Here is a 19,402-nt window from a genome sequence, read left to right as displayed (position 1 = left end):
TCGGTCCCTGCCCTTGCTCAGTGGGTTAACGATCCGGCGTTGCCGTGAGCTGTGGTGTAGGTTGCAGACGAGGCTCGGATCCCGAGTTGCTGTGGCTCTGGCGGAGGCCGGCGGCTACAGCTCTGATTCGACCCCTAGTCTGGGAATCTCCATATGCCGCGGGAGTGGCCCTAGAAATGGCAAAAAGACAAAATAAATAAATAAATAAATAAATAAAATAAAATAAAATAAAATAAAATCCAGAGGCTTTGCTATGGGTAGAAGGCCCTGCATAATCCAGTTTCTCCTGCCTCTCCGTGATGTCTGTTACTTTCCCCTCATTGCTATATCTCAGAGACATTTTCTTTATCCTCCAGTATAATAAATCTTTTGTTCTTTTTTTTAAATTTTTTTATTTTTTTAGGTTTTTTTTTTTGGTATTTCTTGGGCCGCTCCCATGGCATATGGAGGTTCCCAGGCTAGGGGTCCAATTGGAGCTGTAGCCGCCGGCCTACGCCAGAGCCACAGCAACTCAAGATCTGAGCCTCGTCTGCAACCTACACCACAGCTCACGGCAACGCCGGATCGTTAACCCACTGAGCAAGGGCAGGGACCGAACCCGCAACCTCATGGTTCCTAGTCGGATTCTATCCACTGCGCCACGACGGGAACTCCCAGTCTTTTGTTCTTTAAGGCCCTTGCATGAGCCATTTCCTTGAGGTTTTTTTTTTTTTTTTTTAATTTTTATTTTTATACCTGCACCTGCAGCATATGGAAGTTCCCAGGCCAGGGGTAGAATTGGGGCTGCAAGCCTATGCCACAGGAACAGTGGATCCGTGCCACATCTGCAGCCTACACCACAGCCTGTGGCAACCTGAACCTGCTGAGGGAGGCTAGGGATCGAACACATATCCTCACGGAGACTAAGTCAGGTTCTTAACATGCCAAGCCACAGTGGGAACTCCCATTTCCTTGTTTGAGCTTCCCTTTTAGGTCTTTGCAGAGCTGGACTGTTCATTGTGACATTAGCTGAAATGCCATCTCCTCAAAGAGGCCGTCCCTGAACACCTATCAAAAATAGACCTCCCCTTGACAGAACACCTTAGATCAACTATGAGGGAAAAAATAAAAATCATAAAAAAATAGCCCTCCTGGAGTTCCCACTGTGGCACAACGGAATTGGTGGCATCTTGGGAGTGCTGGGATGCAGGTTCAATCCCAGGCCTGGCACAGAGGCTTAAGGATCCAGTGATGCTGCAGCTGTGGCTTAGGTTGCAACTGCAGCTCAGATCTGATCCCTGGTCTGGGAACTCCATATGCTGAGGGGTGGCTAAGAAAGAAAAAAAATAGCCCTCCTGCCCCTACCTGTCACCTGTCACCTATTCTGTTATTTTCTTCATAGCATGTATTATTACTCTGAAATTATTTATTTATTTATTGTCTGTTTTCTGTCACTAATTTTAGTAGCTGGCTTTATTAAGCGCATACTGTGTGCCGTGTATTGTGATCAGTATTAACGTTTTATCATTTGTCATCCTCGTTTTACAGATGAGGAAACTGCAGGATCACAAGAGCAAGAACTTTGTCTTGTTTTATTATTGTGTTGCTTGCATGTGAAACAGTGTCTGGTGCATAGCAGTTGTTCAGAAAACAGCTATTTGTTGAAAGACTCCCAGACTTATCTCTTTAGTTTTTACATCTCTTTAAGGATGTAAACTTGTGTATCCTGTCACCTGTTTAAATGTTTCTTGAATTTCTTATTCTTTTTTTTTTTTTTCTGGTCTTTTGTCCCTTGAGGGCCGCACCCTCGGCATGTGGAGGTTCCGGGCTAGGGGTCTAATCGAAGCTGTTGCTGCCAGCCTACACCAGAGCCACAGCAACACCAGATCCAAGCCGTGTCTGCGACCTACACCACAGCTCACGGCAACGCCGGATCGTTAACCCACTGAGCAAGGGCAGGGACCGAACCCGCAACCTCATGGTTCCTAGTCGGATTCGTTAACCACTGCACCACGACGGGAACTCCAGAGTGATTTTTTTTAAAAAAACGTTATTAGTTCATCCCACTGCCATGTTTAGGACCCTCTGTGGATGCCCATTGTCCTTAAAATCGAAATCCTTCACTGTGGCCTGTCGTCCCCTGGCGATCTGGGTGCCTCTGCCTCTTCCGTTTCCTCCTACCATTGTCTGCCTTGTCCATCGTGTTTCAGTTACTGGGCTTCTTTCTGTTCCTTCAAGGTCTTCCCCACCTTAGAGTCTGTGGACTTGCCGTGCTGTCTGCCCATGACTCTACTCCCATCTTTGTAAGGCTGGCTTCTTGTCCTTGAGGTTTCAACTCAAATACTGCTTCAGTGATTCTTTCCCTGGATCCTTAACCCACTGAGCGAGGCCAGGGATCGTACCTACATCCTTATGGATACTAGTCAGTTTCCACTGAGCTACGATGGGAACTCCTGTACATTTCTGAGTGTTCGTGCTGTATTGTAATAGGATATTTTCACTCAATGTTATAAAGTTTGCATATTTATTTAGTCCTCATAATTGGAATTCTTGTTATGATCTTAAATCTGGCTTCTTTCAGGAGTTCCCTTCGTGGCTCAGCAGTTAACAAAGTGGCTCTAAAAAGCAAAAAAAGAAAAAAAAAATCTGGCTTCTTTCACTGAGATAATTCTATTCTTCTTTTATGTTAAGGTGTAATTTATATAAAATTCACCGCTTTTAGTATGCAGTTGTGTAAGTGCTGACAAATACACATAGTTAATGTAATTACCAACGCAAGCAGGCTAGAGCCAGTCTATCACCCCCCAAAACTACCCCATATCACTGTGTGATCAACTCTTCCCACTGCTCCAATCTGATAGAAACCACCTGTCTGCTTTTTGTACTGTAGTTTTGCCTTTTCCAGAATGTCATGTATATATGACATTCTGGAAATGTCATTTATATATATATATGTGTATATATAAAGAGCATTGCACAGTATATAACCTTTTTAATTTCACTTCTTTCCTTTAGCAAAATGCATTTGAAGTTCATCTCTGTGTGTCAGTAGACTTGTTTTTCCTTGAATAGTAGTCAATTATATGAATGTACCCCAATTCTTTATCCATTCACCAGTTAGGACATTTGAGTTGTTTTCAGATTTTCGCAATCATGGATAAAGCTCCATACATATAGGTTTTTGTGTAAGCAGAAGTTTTCAGAAGTTCCCATTGTGGCACTAATCCAACTAGGAAGGTCGCCTCTTCGATCCCTGGCCTCACTCAGCAGTGGGTAAAGGATCTAGCGTTGTCGTGAGCTGTGGTGTGGGTTGCAGACGCATCTCAGATCCCACATTGCTGTGGCTGTGTGTAGGCCAGCTGCTTTAGCTCCGATTTGACCCATAGCCTGGGAACCTCCATATGCTGAGGGTGTAGCCCTGAAAAGAAAAAAAAAAAAAAAGTTTAATTTCACTTTGGTAAAAATAACTAGCCGTGAGTTTGCTGGGTTGTATGGTAAGTATATGTCTAACTTTATAAAAAACTGCCAACCCTCATCCTCAATTGCGGTACCATTTGCATTCCCAGCAGCAATGTGTGTGCGTTCTAGTTACTCTGAATCTTCATCGGCACTTGATTTTTTCAGGTGGTGGTGGTGTTTTGTTTTTTAGTTGTAGCTGTTTAGTGTGTATGTGTTAATATCTCGTCATGGTTTTAATGTGCATTTACTTAATGACCAGTGACGTCAAATATCTTTCTGTATGCTTGTCATCTGTATATCTTCTTTGGTAATGTTTTCAGGCAGATCTTTTGCCCATTTTATTTTTTATTTAAGGCCACACCTGGGGCTTATAGAAGTTCCTGGGCTAAGGGTCGAATTGGAGCTGCAGCTGTGGGCCTACGCTACAGCAACACTGGTATCTGAACTACATCTGTGACCTACACTGCAGCTTGTGGCAACGCTGGATCCTTAACCCACTGTGTGAGGCCAGGGATCGAGCCCACATCCTCACAGAGACTATGTTGGGTACCTAACCCACTGAGTCACAGCGAGAGCTCCCATTTTATTTTTTTATTTGGATTGTGTTTCTAGCTCACTGAGGTTTTGTTTTGTTTTGTTTTTGGTCTTTTTTAGGGCCTCACCAAGGCACATGGAGGTTCCCAGCCTAGGGGTCAAATTGGAGCTGTAATCACTGGCTTATGCCACAGCCATAGCAACATGAGATCCGAACCACATCTGCAACCTACACCAGAGCTCACAGCAGTGCCCATTGAGTGAGGCCAGGGATGGAACCTGCGTCCTCATGGATACTAATCAGATTCATTTCTACTGAGCCACGATGGGAACTCCTCCCCAGCTTACTGAGTTTTGAAAAATTTTTATATTCTGAATACATGTCCTTAATCAAATTGTGATTTGAACATGTTTTCCACCATCTGTGGCTTCTGATAAAGTCCAATTTAATTAAGTTTTTTTTCTTTTTTCTTTTATAGGTCATGCTTTTAGTGTAATATCTAAGAAATCTTTGCCTAACCAAGGTCACAAACATTTGTTTTCCTTTGTAAGTTTTGTAGTGATGTTTCTAGGACCATTTTTTGAAAAAGACTGTCCTTTCTCTGTCGAATTGCCTTTGTATTACTTTTTTTTTTTTTTTTTTTTTTTTTTTTGATTAACTGTGGGAGTTCTCATCATGGCACAGCGGAAACGAGGACTAGGAACCTCGAGGTTGCGGGTTCGATCCCTGGCCTCGCTCAGTGGGTTAAGGATCCAGGGTTGCCCTGAGCTGCCGTGTAGGCCGGCAGCTGTAGCTCTGATTTGCCTCCTAGCCTGGGAACCTCCATATGCCGTGGGTGCAGCCCTAAAAAGAAAAAAGAAAAAAAAAGAAGAAAGAAAGAAAATTAATTATATTACTTTCCTAGGGCTGCCGTAATAAAGTACCACAAACTGGGTGAGTTAGAACAACAGTAATAGTATCTCACCGTTTTGGAGTCTAGAAATCTGAACTCGAGAGATCAGCCAGGCCATGTTCACTCTGAAGCCTGTAGGGAAGCTCTGCCCTTGCTTCTTTCAGCTCCTGCTGGTCCCAGGAAGTCCTCAGCTTGTTACACCATAATTCCAATCTCTCCTTCCCGTGGTGGTCTCTGTCTCTTCATGTCCTCTCTCTGAATATGTCTGTGTGCAAATTTTCCCTTTTTATAAGAACACCAGTCCTAATGGATTAGGGCTCACCTTAATAATGTCATCTTAAGTTGGTTAAATCAGCAAAGACCCGGTTTCCAAATAAGGTCACATTCTGAGGGTTGGAACTTCAATGTATCTTTTTGCAGGGACACAAGTCAATGCATGACCTTAATTGACCATACCTATGGGTCTCTTTCTGGATCAGCTGTTCCGTTCTGCTGATCTATAAGTCTTTCCTTTTGCCAGTGCCACCCTGTTCTGTAGCTTTATACTAGGTATTGAAATCAGATGGTGTGAATCCTCTAACTTTCTGCTTTTTCAAAGTTGTTTTGAGTATTCTAATTCCTTTGCCTATCTGTTTTAATTTCAGAGTCAGATTGTCAGTTTCTCCAAGATATCCTACTGGGATTTTAACTGGAATTATGTTGAATCCTTTCCTTGTTCCCAAGCTTAGGGAGAAAGCATTCAGTCATTTATCTATCATTAAGTATGATGTTAGCTGTAGGATTTTTGTAGATGCCCTTTATTAGGTTAAGGAGGTTTCCTATATTTCTAGCTTGCTGAGAGGTTTTATCATGAATGGATGTTGACTTTTGTCAGATGCTCTAACTGTATCTATTGAGAAAATCATATGGTTTTTCCGTAGCCTGTTGAATTCAATTAAGCAGAGTACTGAATTACATGGATTAATTTTTTTGGCTGCGCCTGCAACATGCAGAAATCCCTGGGCCAAGGGTTGAAGCAGTGACCCAAGACACAGCAGTGACAATGCCAGATCCTTAACCTGCTGAGCTACCAGGGGACCTCTGCACTAATTTTAAAATGCTGAACAAGTCCTGCATTCCCAAGATAAATCCCACTTGGTCATGATGATACTGTTTTTAGGTCTTGTAGAACCTGTGGGCAAAGTCGTTCGCAATATTCTCTCCTTATCCTTTTAATACTTTAGGATCTGTGGTGTATCTGCTTCCATTTCTGATCGTATTGTTAATCTATGTCTTTTTCACTTTTCCTCTTCAATCTAATCAGAACTTTGATTTTTATTGATCTCAAAGGAACAGATTTTGGTTTCATTGTTTTCTGTCTTTAGGTTTTACATTTTTTGATTTCTGTTATCTTCTTTATTCTTTTCTTTCTTCTGCATACATTGGACTAAATTTTTTTTTTTTTTTTTTTTTTTTTTTTTTTTTTTTTTTTGTCTTTTTGCTCTTTCTTTGGGCCGCTCCCACGGCATATGGAGGTTCCCAGGCTAGGGGTCGATTGGAGCTGCAGCCACTGGCCTATGCCAGAGCCACAGCAACTCGGGATCCGAGCCGCGTTTGCAGCTTACACCACAGCTCACGGCAATGCCGGATCGTTAACCCACTGAGCAAGGGCAGGGACCGAACCCGCAACCTCATGGTTCCTAGTCGGATTCGTTAGCCACTGCGCCATGACAGGAACTCCTAAATTTATTTTTTTTATTTTTTTGCTCTTTAGGGCCACACCCACAGCATATGGAGGTTCCCAGGCTAGGGGCTGAATCGGAGCTGTAGCTGCCGGCCTACACCACAGCTCACGGCAACGCTGGATCCTTAACGCACTGAGGCAGGGATTGAACTGGCAACCGCATGGTTACTCGTTGGATTCATTTCCGCTGCACCACACACAACGGGAACTCCATCTTTGGACCAAGTTTACCAGTAAATTCGACAACTTGGGCAATAGATTGATTCCTTGAAAGTACACAAACTACCAAAGTTCATTTAAGAGGAAAAAGATAATCTACATAGGCTTGTCTCTACTAAAGAAATTGTATGGAGTTCTCTGGTGTTTCAGCAGATTAAGGATCTGGCGTTGTCAGTGCCATGGCTTGGATCACTGCTGCAGCACAGATTCAATCACTGGTCTGGAAACTTCTGCATATCGTGGGCTCAGCCAAAAAAAAAGAAAGAAAGAAAGAAAGAAAGAAAGAAATTGTAGTTGGAACCTTTCCACAGAGGAAACTCCAGGCACAGGAGACTTCATTGGTGATTTCTATTCAGTGTTTAAGGAGGAGATAATGCCAATTTCTACACAAACTCTTCCTGAAAATGGAAGAGGAGGATCTACTTCCCAGATCATTCTGTGAAGCAGAAACCATCCTGACACTAACACCAGAAAAAGGCATTCCTAGGAAAGAAAACTACAAACATCGCTCATGAACACAGATGCAAAAGTGCTTAACAAAATTTAGGCACAATTTCTAAAAAGGAAAATACATTACCGTGACTCAGGAGCATGAACTTCAGGTATTATTCCTTCTGTTCCTTGCAGGTGGTTCTCTTCCCAACCTTGGGTGGCTTCTGCACACATGTGCTCTTCCCAGTATTCACGCAAAGATTTGGGGGTGCTCTTTGCAGATTTCTGGAGCTCTCTGTACAAGTCTTGTCTCCAGTTCCCTACTCTACAAATTCAGTTTTGGCTGCCTCTAACTCTCAGCTCCTCCGCCCTCCTGCCTGTGCCCATTCTTGGGTGCAGCCTCTCCAGGCAGTAGCAGGGGTCACAGGGTTCTCACCTCAGTTGTGTTCTACCTCTCGGCCTTCACTCTCCTGGCTGCTTGTCATCCAGCATTTGAAAACCGCCGTTTCATGTATCTGCTTTTTAGTTGTTGAGGTTAAGGTAAATCCAGTCCCTGTAACTCTGACTCCACCTTGGCCAGATGCGAAGTCCGTAACTGGAATATGAAATGATTACATATAGATACTGGTCAGTATATGCAGATTTGTTTCATTCCCCCAGTGTGTGACATATAAATTGTTCTCATGTTTTTGTCATGTAGCTAAGGCTGAGGTAGACCTTTTCATACATATACCTTTTTGTTTCTCTTGAATTATTTCCTTTTTTGTCTTTTTGCTATTTCTTGGGCCGCTCCCGCGGCATATGGAGGTTCCCAGGCTAGGGGTTGAATCGGAGCTGTAGCCACCAGCCTACACCAGAGCCACAGCAACGCGGGATCCGAGCCGCGTCTGCAACCTACACCACAGCTCACGGCAACGCCGGATCGTTAACCCACTGAGCAAGGGCAGGGACCGAACCCGCAACCTCATGGTTCCTAGTCGGATTCGTTAACCACTGCGCCACGACGGGAACTCCCTCTTGAATTACTTCCTTAAATGAGTTTCCAGGAGAATAGTTACAGGATCAAAGGGTATGAAATATTTATGGATATTCCATTCCTGAGGGAATGTACCAATTTATAGGTAATTCATGAGTTGCCTGTGTTTTTGTGTTTGTTTTTAAATCTCAGAGCTAGTTGTTATTAGTATTGGTGCAAGCAACTTTGAAACAGAAGAAAAAAAATATTGCAACTTTGCATCCAGAATTTCCCAGGCCAGGGATCGAACCTGTGCCACAGCAGTGACCTAAGCAGCAATGACAAGGCCTGACCCTTAATTGCTGGGCCACCAGGGAACTCTATAGAAGAAATTTCTAAAAATTACACTTCATGCTTAATAGGGTCTTTTAATCTGCCTCCAGTGTATTTCTCCCTGTTTTCGAAAAGTTTTTACCACTCAATACTCTGTGACAACAGCAGGGCCACCAGTGACGTGGCTGCAGCAGCCAGCTTCCAGATGGCTGCTTTTCAGGCAGGTTTCCATAGCGACTAGAGGCAGGAAAAACCTGCCTGCCCAGAAGAGCAGTATCACATCCGGCTCCTATTGGGAACTCAGGGGCCGTGGGTGAGAGAAACAGCATATGTATATATAATTGCAGAGATTTTTGAAAAGATATCCAGACTCTGACAGTCTCTCACTGTTCCCACAGTAGCAAAGCCAACATCATTCCTACAGCGTCACCACCTCCCGGCTCTGCAGTCTTCTTTTGCACTGCAGCCAGCGAGCACTTTTAAATGCTAAGTCAGATTCAGCTTCGCCTCTGCTCAGAACTCTCCTGTAATGTCCAGCCCGCGGAGGCTGAGGTCTGGCTCTAGATCACACTGTAAGGCCCTCCGAGACCCCGCCGCACCCCCAGTGTTTCCTCCTCCCCTCCCCAGCCCTCCTCCACCTGCTCTTGCCACCTGGATCCCTGTTCTCAGGAGCCACAGCACTTGCTCTCTCTCTTCCTCTTGTTTGGGTCTTTGCTTGGACGTCACCTTATCCTCAAAGAGCTTTTCCTGACCGCGTTAGCTCTGTGGCCCCTCTTTTCTGGTGCTCGCTATGCCTTTACCCTCCTTTGGAGTTATCACCATCTGACACAGCTCTCTGTTTATTTTTATTTTTGGCCACTCCCATGCCCTATGGAAGTTTTCAGGGCCAGGGATCAAACCCATGCCTCAGCAGCAAACCCAGCTGCTGCAGTGACAATGTTGGATCCTTAACCTGCTGAACCACAAGGGAATTCCACAATTTTTAGGATCATTGATTCTCCTGCAGTATAATGGCTGGGACTTCTGTTTTTCACTGAGAAACCCCCTAGAGCCTTGTGTGGCTCGTGGCTGTGCTCAGTAACTGTTGAGTGAATGAATGTGCGGGAGGCAAGGCAGGGTCAGGACAGGTTGCTGCCAACTGGGAATTGTCTTCCCAGCCCCTCAGTCCTCCAGAGCCAGACACAGCTCCTTTCTTCCACTACAGGCAGCACCTGCTTCCTTCACCCTTTCTTTGCCCTTCTGGAGGAAACACCCACATCCCTACCTCCCCGAGGAGGAATCTTTCAGGTGATCTCAACTGGCACGTGTTCTGCTGTACCACTTGAAGCTGTCATTTCTATAGGTGGTGAGGGATGGAAATCAGCCTTTAGTAACGTCCGTGTAGAAGGCCCAGGTGTTAACTAGCCTGCTGGAAGTTATGAGGACTCCTGCTACTTGCCTGGTGCTCCCCGAGTCCTTGCCGAGTCCCTGCTGGGCTGCTTCTGCCCTCATTTCCACCTTGGAACCCCTGTGAGGCGTTATTTCATCCTGTGGGGAGAAACCTGTGATTCAGAGAGGGGCCGTGGACAGGCACGGCAGAGCTGGGATTGAATCCGCATCTGTCCGCTCGGAGAGGTCTTCGCTTTAACCTTGGGCACCACGAAGGTGGTGCAGGGGGTGGCCCTGGAGTTGCCCCCTCCCAGGATGGCGCCACAGCGGTATGCCCTCCCAGGGCCCCAGGCCAGTGGGGGGCATGGCCGAGCGCGGGGTTATTTCCTGGCACCGTCGAGCTGGGGGCCGTGTGGCAACATCTTGCCGGGTGTGGGGAGCACGGTGGTGTTGGGGGCATGGTTATCGGGGTGCATTTGGGAAACTTAGGTTTGTTTTCTCGTGTGTGAGGAACAGTCTGCTTCAGAGTGTGCTGTGGGGATTGAATGATGACATGATTTTAAGAACTTCAATCCCTTTCATGTAAAACTCACATAATGCTCTGTCCAGCACCGAATTCTGGTTCAAACCAGGCCCCACCTACCTCTTATGCCGAAGGAAGGCATTCGGTTTTCCTCACGCAGCACAGACAAGCCTAGGAAGGCTGGCTCATTAGGGAAGCGGGTTCTGCCATCCATTTCTCAGCAGAGCTTGTCTGGAAGCAGGACTACGCCCTCCCACTCGGGCACCAAAACCTCCATGATGGGCATTTAGCCCGAAAGTCGTCCCGTCAGAATGTGTCTGGGGCGGGAATAGAGGTTGGTGACCCAGCTGAGCTGCCCTTAGGACCTGCAAGATGACTGTCTTGGCCCCAGATTTGCAAGTGTCTTTTTTTTCCTTCCATTTTTGGCCACCCCATGGCATGTGGAGCTCCCGGGCCAGGGATCAGATCTGAGCCACAGTTTTCACTTAAGCTGAAGCTGTGGCAACATCCGATCCTTAACCCGCTGTGCTTGGCTGGGGAACGAACCGGCATCCCAGCTCTCCCAAGACTCCACCAATACCGTTGCACCACAGCGGGAACTCCTCAAGTGTGCCTTTAAAGAGAACTGGGATTTTTTTTCATGTGCCCATTTTTCAGTAAGTGCTGGAGTGAAGAGCCATAGGGTGCTGTTTTCTCACAGTGCCCTCGAAGTGGTTGTTTGATTTCCTGTTTCTTTCTCACTCACCCGACCCGTCTCGTTTACCCAGACTTTTCAGAGCAGAAGTCTGTGGCAGGCAGCACGGAGAGGAGGAGGGGCCGCCGTGGCCCAGGTCAGCAGCTGTTCCCTCTGAGACCCCGACCTGAGAAACGGCAGAGGGGGTCCAACCTAGGTGAACATGATTCCGAAACCTAGGAGGCAACTTGTCCTAAAATATTTCAGCCACATCTCTATTGTTACTTTCCATTTATCTCTTGGAGTCAAAGCCTTTCATGTCACTTAGAAGTGAGAAGCTTCATATTCAGGAAAAGGCTGAGAAAGCTACCCCCAAAACTGCATTTCTGTTGAAGCTTAAGGGGGTGATAATAGGCTTTCTAGTAGGAGCAGGTTAGAAACGGGAAGTTAGAGGAAACTCCTAGTGTCGAGGCCTCAGTTGATGGCCTCTTCTTATTTTTTTAAATTGAGGTATAATACATATGCTACAAAGCTCACTCTTTTTAAAATGTAAGATTCAGTGATTTCGTATTTCATGCTGTCGTGCATCCTTCACCTCTGTCCAATTCCAGATCATTTTTCATCTCTGCAAACAGAAACCCCGTGTCCATTAATAGTCACTCTGCCTCCCCACCTCCTCCCGCCCTTGGCAGTTGCTAATCTACTTTCTGTGCCTATAGATTTGCCTCTTCTGGACATTTCATTTAAATAGACTCATTCAGATTCATCCTCTTGTGGCTGGCTTCTTTTACGGAGCATGACTTTAGGGCTCACCTATGTTATAGCATTAGCAGCACTTCATTTCTTTCTGCAGCTGACCAACATTCCATTGTATGGATACTCTGTACATTTCATATGTCCACTCACCGGTTCTTGGACATAAGGACTCTTTCTACTTTTTGGCTATAGTGAATAATTCTGCTGCGAACGTCCATGTTCGAGATTTTCTGTGGGCACTTGCTGTAATTCTCCTGGGGAAATTACTAGGAGTGAATTTCTGGGTCATACGGTAACTCCGTGTTTTACCTTTTGAGGAACTGCCAGACTCTTTTGCGCAGCAGCTGCACCATTTTACATTCCCACCAGCAGAGTAGGAGAGTTCCAATTTCTCCACATCCTCACTGGCTAATTGTTGTCTTTCTGAGTACAGCCATCCCTGTGGCTGTGAAGTGGTGTCTCATTGTCTCACTGTGGTTTTGATGGACCTCTCCCCAATGACTAGTGGCGTTGAGCATCTTTTTACCTGCACACTGGCCTTTCACTTCTGTTCTTTGGAGAAATGTCTGTTCAAGTCTTTGGGCCATTTTTAAATTGGGCTGTTTGTCTTATTGTTGAGTCATTTTTTTAAGAGGGAGGCAGGCAGGGGTTTAAACAGTGACGGGAGAGATTTAGCTAGATTGCAGTCTCCTGGTTTCCCAGCTGCAGGTGAGCATCCTGCAGAGTGTGGCCGAGCAGGCTGGTGGATGACATGGCAGTGTCAGTGTCAGGTGAGTGGGGGTAGTGACTCAGAAGCCAGGATGTGTTCTGTCTAAATGATCCCTTGGAGTTCCTTTGTGGCTCAGCAGGTCAAGGATCTGGCGTTGTCACTGCTGTGGTTCTGGTTACTGCTGTGGCTCAGGTTTGATTCCTGGCCCGGGAATGCGTGCCTCAAGTGTGGCCAAAAAATAAATGATCCCTCAGAGGTTGTGGCTCGGGGGAACCTACTCACAGAGGTTTTGGTGGTGGCTGGTTTTTGTTTTCTTTTTTAATAAACGTTTGCCTGAGCATAGAGGATCAGGAGGTCTGTCTGTACTCCCGATTCTTTTCTTAATAGCATGGGAACTAGCTGACACTTGTAGGGTCCCAGAGCTGTTGAGAACAACAGTTTTGTAGCTCCTTCAAAGTGTGTCTTCTCCTGGATGGAATGTTCAGAATCGGAGGCTTTTTCCTTCAAGTGTGATCTACCTTCCTTGTCAGACAGTGGCCAGGACTCACCTTCCCACTGCCTCTGGGCCAGCAAATCAGAGTCGGGGTGGGCAGGACCCCAGGAGAGGGGCTGCACTGGATGACGTCCCCCTTTGCTTTCCCACCAGGGCACATGTTCCTGGACCAGATGAAGCTTGAGGAGCCTTCCAGCTGTAAGATCTCAGGATAGGAGAACTCCCAAGTCTCCATCTGCAGGAGGCTTGCCCTGCCTCTTCACCATGTCAGGTGGGTGGCAGGGGCCTGACTGGGAAGTGGGGCAGGGGACTCTCATCCAGAGGACACAGCCACTGGGAGGGAAAGCAGGCTTGCCTTCCACGGACCTTTGCGGGTCATGTGGGCCATCCAGGTAAGGGGTGGAGGGAGGAGGGTCTTCTGATGCGCGTCTGGGAGTTACTGCAGCGCTCCTCTTGGTTTTCCTGAGTCCCTGTCCTCTCCTTCCAGCCTGCCCCCCCAGAGGTGGAGGGGGAGCAAGGAGATGCAGTTTGGTTATGTCCTGTAACACATGGCTCGTTTTCTTTTCCTTCCTCCAAAATGTTGCATGTTTCTGGGTTTCTCCCCGCTCCCACTCTAAATGGTCCACCCCTTTAATGCTGGCACTCTGGCGGGTGAGGTGGGGGAGAGAGGGTGGGAGTGGGGATGTCCCAACTCGAATTTTCCCTCTGAGCGCCCTGCATTTTCTTCACCTCCTGTTCCTGGTCCTCCTCGGTTTTAGGAAGCCACATACCTTCTGCCAGTGGCCCATTCTCAGCCCTGACTCCCAGCATGTGGCCCCAGGAGATCCTGGCCAAGTACACACAGGTACAGCAGTTAGCCAGCCAGGCACCGGTAGCTCTGCTCCCAAGCTGTGGCAGCAGGGGACCCACTGCAGGCTTCCTGGGAGGGGCGGCTCCCCAAATTCACACGGGATCGGAGGTCACATCAGAGATGCCTCTTAGCTCCAGGTCCTCTGGGAACCAGGCATTAGGTTGGAGAAAAAGTGTGGCACTCTGCCTTCAGTATTACGGGGACACAGATGCATCAACATGTTTCTTGCCTTCATCTTGTCATCTTTGAGCTCTGAGGAGAATTTGAGAGGGTTGTGGCCCCTATAGCTGGTTGATGACCACAGGGGCTTTGGAGAAGGGTACCCTTTGGTCTGCGTGGTGAGGCTGGGTGGTGTTTTAGCAGGCAGCAGTGTGGGTGCTCCCAGGCTGACTCTTCCTACTCCTGGGTCTAGAAGGAAGAGGCAGTGGAGCAGCCAGGCATCTGCTATGATGAGTTCGGTTTCCGCATGGACAAGGAAGGTGAGTGAGCCCCTCCTGGGTCATCTTCCTGGGTCAGCTCCAGAGATTGATCACACTGCTGTGACCTCCGGCTCTGAATGTGTCACCCAGATATTCCAGAATCCAGGACAGAGTCACATTTGATGGTGGTGCTGTTAGAAGTATATGGAGTCCTCTGTTTTTTTTTTTTTGTGGGTTTTTTTGCTTTTTAGGGCCGCACCCATGGCATATGGAAATTTGCAGGCTAGGGGTTGAATCAGAGCTGTAGCCACTGGCCTACACCACAGCCATAGCAACACCAGATCCAAGCCGCTTCTGCAACCTACACTGCAGCTCACAGCAACACAGGATCCTCAACCCACTGAGCGAGTCCAGGGATCGAAGCCACATACATCCTCTTGGATACTAGCTGGGTTCATTACCACTGAGCCACAAGGAGAACTCCTGTTTTTGGTTTGTTGTTTTTTAAGATTAATCTTACTGATACTCATATGATAATAAAAGCAATAATGTTCATTGTAGGTAATTCAAAAAATTAAAATATCCCCTCATCCTGCAACCTGAAGATGACTGCTGACATTTCAGTGTATTCCTCTCCTGGCTTTGTGTACTTTTCATGACTAAGATGGCATATACTTGTTTACATATTGCTCTTACAGCTCTTAAGGTTATTTTTTTACTGTCAGCTAAGACCACTTTAAAGCATATTTTTCAATGGCTGCATATTATCCCATTATAATGGATTTGTCATCATGTTTTTAAACCATTCTTCTGTAAGTGGGCCCCCAGGCCATTCCCATTGTTTTCAGCTACAAAGACACCTATTGGTCCCCGAGGGACCAGGATGAGCCTGTCACCAACCAGAAGATGTTGACTGAACCCAGTCATCCTCAGGTCACTCATGTTGCTGGCTCCAACCATCTTCCTTGTTCCCTGGTTTACAGGCAGATGTTTGGAAGTTAAAAGCTGGGCCTGGAGTTCCTGTCATGGCGCAGTGGTTAATGAATCCGACTAGGAACCATGAGGTTGTGGGTTCGGTCCCTGCCCTTGCTCAGTGGGTTAATGCTCCGGCGTTGCCGTGAGCTGTGGTGTAGGTTGCAGAGGCAGCTCGGATCCGGCATTGCTGTGGCTCTGGCGTAGGCTGGTGGCTACGGCTCCGATTCGGCCCCTAGCCTGGGAACCTCCATATGCTGAGGGAGCAGCCCAAGAAATAGCAAAAAGACAAAAAAAAAAAAATTAAAAAAAAAAAAAAAAAGCTGGGCCTGGGAAAAACATAGGGAACTTTCTAGTATGGTGGAGATACTCTGTATCTTGATGGGAACAGTGTTTAGACGTTTGTTTATTGATTCTCCACAAAGTGTAAACTTGAACTTCGTGTGCTTTACTGTGACTGGATCACCGAAGGTGCAGTCGTAGAAGGCCGAGGCCCGGGCTGAGGCTGTGGATGCGGAAGGACGCGGCTCTCTGGGGGCAGTGCATCCAGGGACGGCGGGGGGCCACTTTCCGCTCTGCATCCCCAGTGCCTCAAACCAAAGCAGGCAGTAGAGGCACACAGATGCTGGGAACAAGAAGAGCTCTGAGAAAATTCCAGGCTGGGAGAGGAAGGGAGGTGGGTTGTGTGTAGGCTGGTGAAGGAGGAGACCTTTGGCCAGAGACTGGGGCCTGGGGGGAGGGCATGACAGCTGCAAAGGCCCTGGGGTGGGAGTGGACTTGTGGGGAGGAGTCGGGTGCAGGGAGCAGGGGGTCTGAGTGTAGCCTCTAGGGCTGCTGTCAGAAGGCTGGTGCTCTGGTGGCTTGGACCAGGGCCGAAGTCGGAGGGTGAGAGCCGAGGTTCTGCCTGTGCTCTGAAGAGGAAGCCAGCAGGATCCAGGCAGCAGGAGGAGCCGGGCCTTCCCTGGTTTGGGCCTGAGCCCCTGGTGAGGCGAGGGGCTGAGCGTAGGGGTCTGTCTGGGCAGCTGGGGGGAAGGTGAAGCGCTCGGGCGGCTCCTCAGGATGCCCAAGGGAGGCGGCTGGAGCCACGGGGAGCGACCGGAAAGGTGGCTCTGGGTTCGGGGCGAGACCTGGTCTGGGGACCCAGAGCACAGACAGTGGAGGGGCTCTCTGCCCCGTCCTCCCTGCAGACGGCGACCCCCGGCCGGGCCGGCTGCTGGACGACCCCCCGCAGAGGCTGCGCTGGCAGGCCCACCTCGAGTTCACGCACAACCACGACGTGGGCGACCTCACCTGGGACAAGATTGCCGTCTCCCTGCCCCGCTCCGAGAAGCTCCGCGCCCTGGTGCTGGCCGGCGTCCCCCACAGCATGAGGCCGCAGGTGAGGCCGCGGGGGGCGGCGCGGGCGTGGGGCCGGGGCCGAGGGCTGAGGGCCGCGCTCGCCCCTCCCCTCAGCTGTGGATGCGGCTCTCGGGGGCCCTGCAGAAGAAGCGGAGCTCCGAGCTGACCTACCGCGAGCTCGTGAAGAACAGCTCCAACGACGACACCATGGCTGCCAAGCAGGTGAGCCCGGGGGCGGGGCGGCGCTCGGCCTGGGCTGCTGGCGGCTTAGGGATGCCCGCGGGGCCTCTCCCTGGCCTGGGCGGTCCTTTCGCCCCCAAAGGGCCTCTGGGTCCTCTGTGGCGGGGGCGGGGGAGGTGTCAAAAAGGCCACCAAACCTAGTGCACGAGGGCCCCCTGGAGATTTTAAATACAGACCTCGAGGCCTCGTTCCAGAGAGTCTCATTCCACGGCCCGGGAATCTGGGATTTGATTTTTATTACACCCCCCACCCCCACCCCCACCCCGCATCCTCCTCTGGGAACCTGGGGAAACCAGCGGCACACGGGCTAAAGCGGGGAGGCTAACTCGGACCCGGAGCCTGAGGCACCCCCCCCACCCCCGACTCCTGGGAGGGAAGCCAGCCCGAGGTTTGCCCCACACAGGGGGTCTCGGTGTCGGGGTGTGGAGGCTCACGGGCTCTTGGTGTGGGCGGGCTGCCGACAGATCGAGAAGGACCTGCTCCGCACCATGCCCAGCAACGCCTGCTTCGCCAGCGAGAGCAGCGTCGGGGTCCCGCGCCTGCGCAGGGTGCTCCGAGCGCTGGCCTGGCTCTACCCGGAGATCGGCTACTGCCAGGGCACCGGCATGGTGAGCGCAGCCGGGAAGGGGGGCGTGCTGGGGTGTTCTCCCTGAACCTGGGCGGCCCCCACCTCCCATTGGGGCAGGAGGACGGGAGGAGGGGTGGGGGGCCCCAAGGAGGGAAGGGGATGCCAGATCCTGTGGTTCCAAGCCTGAGGTGGGCGCGGGCTTGCCGTGACCCCCAGAGGCGGCCTCACTCCATTTGGCCACTGCGGAGGGGGTGCCTCTTCAGTGTGTCTGGAGGCCTGGGTAGAGGCCCCTTCTCGCCCTGCCCTGGCCAGGTGGCTGCCTGCCTCCTGCTGTTCCTGGAGGAGGAAGACGCCTTCTGGATGATGTGTGCCATCATCGAGGACCTGCTCCCTGCCTCCTACTTCAGCACCACCCTGCTGGGTGTCCAGACAGACCAGCGGGTCCTGCGCCACCTCATCGTCCAGTACCTGCCTCGCTTGGACAAGCTGCTGCAGGAGCATGACATCGGTAACGGCCCGACCCCACCTCTTCTCTGGGGTCCAGGGGTCCTGAGCTCTGCCTCGGGTGCTGCAGGTCCGAGACCTCAGGACCCAGCCGAGGACGGGGCCAATGGCTCACTTAGGAGGAGGGAGGGAGCTCATCTGACGACGGCCCCGCCGTGCACGCAGCCCCGCCGCCTTCCTTGTGCTCTTGTTCTCTGGGGCTCTGATGGCTGTCCTCCCTCTGCCTGTGGAGCAGGCAGGGCCTCCTGCTGCTTTGGGGGAGCTCCACTCCGCCTCCTCCGAGGCCGTGTGCCTGGAGGACGCCCCTGGCCAGCGGTCCTGCGCCAGCTGAGGGTGCCAGCCCAGGGCCTCCGGTGTGTGTCCGCAGAGCTGTCCCTCATCACGCTGCACTGGTTCCTCACGGCCTTCGCCAGCGTGGTGCACATTAAGCTGCTGCTGCGCCTCTGGGACCTGTTTTTCTACGAGGGCTCCCTGGTGCTGTTCCAGACCACGCTGGGCATGCTGCGCCTCAAGGTGCCGGCCAGGGCCCCGGCTCCCTCCCCAGTCCCCCACCCTCCACTGGCGCCTCCTGCGAGGCCCCCCCGGCGGGGCAGGCTGTCCCTCCTGGGCAGGGCTCCTTGTGCTCCGCTTGACCGCCCGGGAGGTTCGCGTGCCTGAGGCTGGTGACTGGGGTCAGCTGGGCAGTGACACCCCCCACCGCTGGCCCCACGCAGGAGGAGGAGCTGATCCAGTCGGAGAACTCGGCCTCCATCTTCAACACGCTGTCAGACATCCCTTCGCAGATGGAGGACGCGGACCTGCTGCTGGGCGAGGCCATGCGGCTGGCCGGCTCCCTCACCGACGTGGCCGTGGAGACCCAGCGCCGCAAGCACCTGGCCTACCTCATAGCGGACCAGGGCCAGCTCCTGGGCACCAGCACCACCACCAACCTCTCCCAGGTGGGCCCACGAGGGAGGAGGTCCCAGCTCACCCCCAGCCCGGCCCTGCCCCGCTCCTGCCGCCCCCTCCAGCTCAGCACCCAGGGCCCCGCAGGGTCCAGTCAGGCCACAGCTGTGGAGGGACCCACCGCCTTGGCCTTGGCATGGCCCTGGGACAGACCCAGCTTGGAACTGGCATGTCTGACCCTCAGAGCTGGCCTCGCAGCCGTGTCAGAATGAGATGCGGCCTGGCCTCTGCACAGTAGGCCTGTCCGCCTCCTCCAGTGCTGAGGCATCGTCCACTTGGCTGGGCACAGGGTTCAGGGGCCGCCGCCACCCCATTTCCCCGCCGTAGGTTGTCCGACGCAGAACCCAGCGCAGGAAGTCTGGCATCAGCTCGCTGCTGTTTGGTGAGAACTCTGCCCGGGGGGCCGGGGCTGGGCTGCGCTCAGGGGGGCGGTCGGACCAGGGGCGCCCGTCCTCACACCCCACGTGCTGTGCGAGCTGCCGTGGAGTCAGGCCCAGGGCCGAGCTGGGCCGGGGCC

At 50.7% G+C, this 19,402-nt stretch overlaps 1 protein-coding gene across 13 annotated transcripts in view; it reads left to right on the top strand.

The window, feature by feature from the left end:
* Nucleotides 1–19,402, top strand: part of SGSM3 (small G protein signaling modulator 3) — a 41,670-nt gene that overhangs the window by 18,838 nt on the left and 3,430 nt on the right. For 10 of the 13 annotated variants that reach the window (XM_084955197.1, XM_013988188.3, XM_084955199.1 and 7 more), the window contains 10 exons: nucleotides 13,203–13,320; nucleotides 13,808–13,893; nucleotides 14,312–14,378; nucleotides 16,478–16,668; nucleotides 16,743–16,850; nucleotides 17,333–17,476; nucleotides 17,749–17,944; nucleotides 18,308–18,453; nucleotides 18,654–18,878; nucleotides 19,213–19,267. In XM_084955197.1, coding sequence (XP_084811323.1) covers nucleotides 13,314–13,320; nucleotides 13,808–13,893; nucleotides 14,312–14,378; nucleotides 16,478–16,668; nucleotides 16,743–16,850; nucleotides 17,333–17,476; nucleotides 17,749–17,944; nucleotides 18,308–18,453; nucleotides 18,654–18,878; nucleotides 19,213–19,267 — 1,225 coding nt within the window. In that variant the 5' untranslated portion in view covers nucleotides 13,203–13,313. Of the gene's footprint in view, nucleotides 1–13,202; nucleotides 13,321–13,807; nucleotides 13,921–14,311; nucleotides 14,379–16,129; nucleotides 16,274–16,445; nucleotides 16,669–16,742; nucleotides 16,851–17,332; nucleotides 17,477–17,748; nucleotides 17,945–18,307; nucleotides 18,454–18,653; nucleotides 18,879–19,212; nucleotides 19,268–19,402 lie in introns of those variants that run through there. The other 3 variants (XM_084955207.1, XM_084955209.1, XM_084955208.1) reach the window with 2 other exon arrangements.

Source organism: Sus scrofa, chromosome 5 (genome assembly GCF_054392235.1).
Source record: "Sus scrofa isolate SSC_HxYL_T2T_F1_AM1 chromosome 5, Sscrofa_HxYL_maternal_Yorkshire_Landrace_v2.0, whole genome shotgun sequence".
Taxonomy (NCBI): Eukaryota; Metazoa; Chordata; class Mammalia; order Artiodactyla; family Suidae; genus Sus; species Sus scrofa.
Note: the sequence above shows the minus strand (reverse complement) of the source record. Positions and strands in the feature narration are given on the sequence as shown.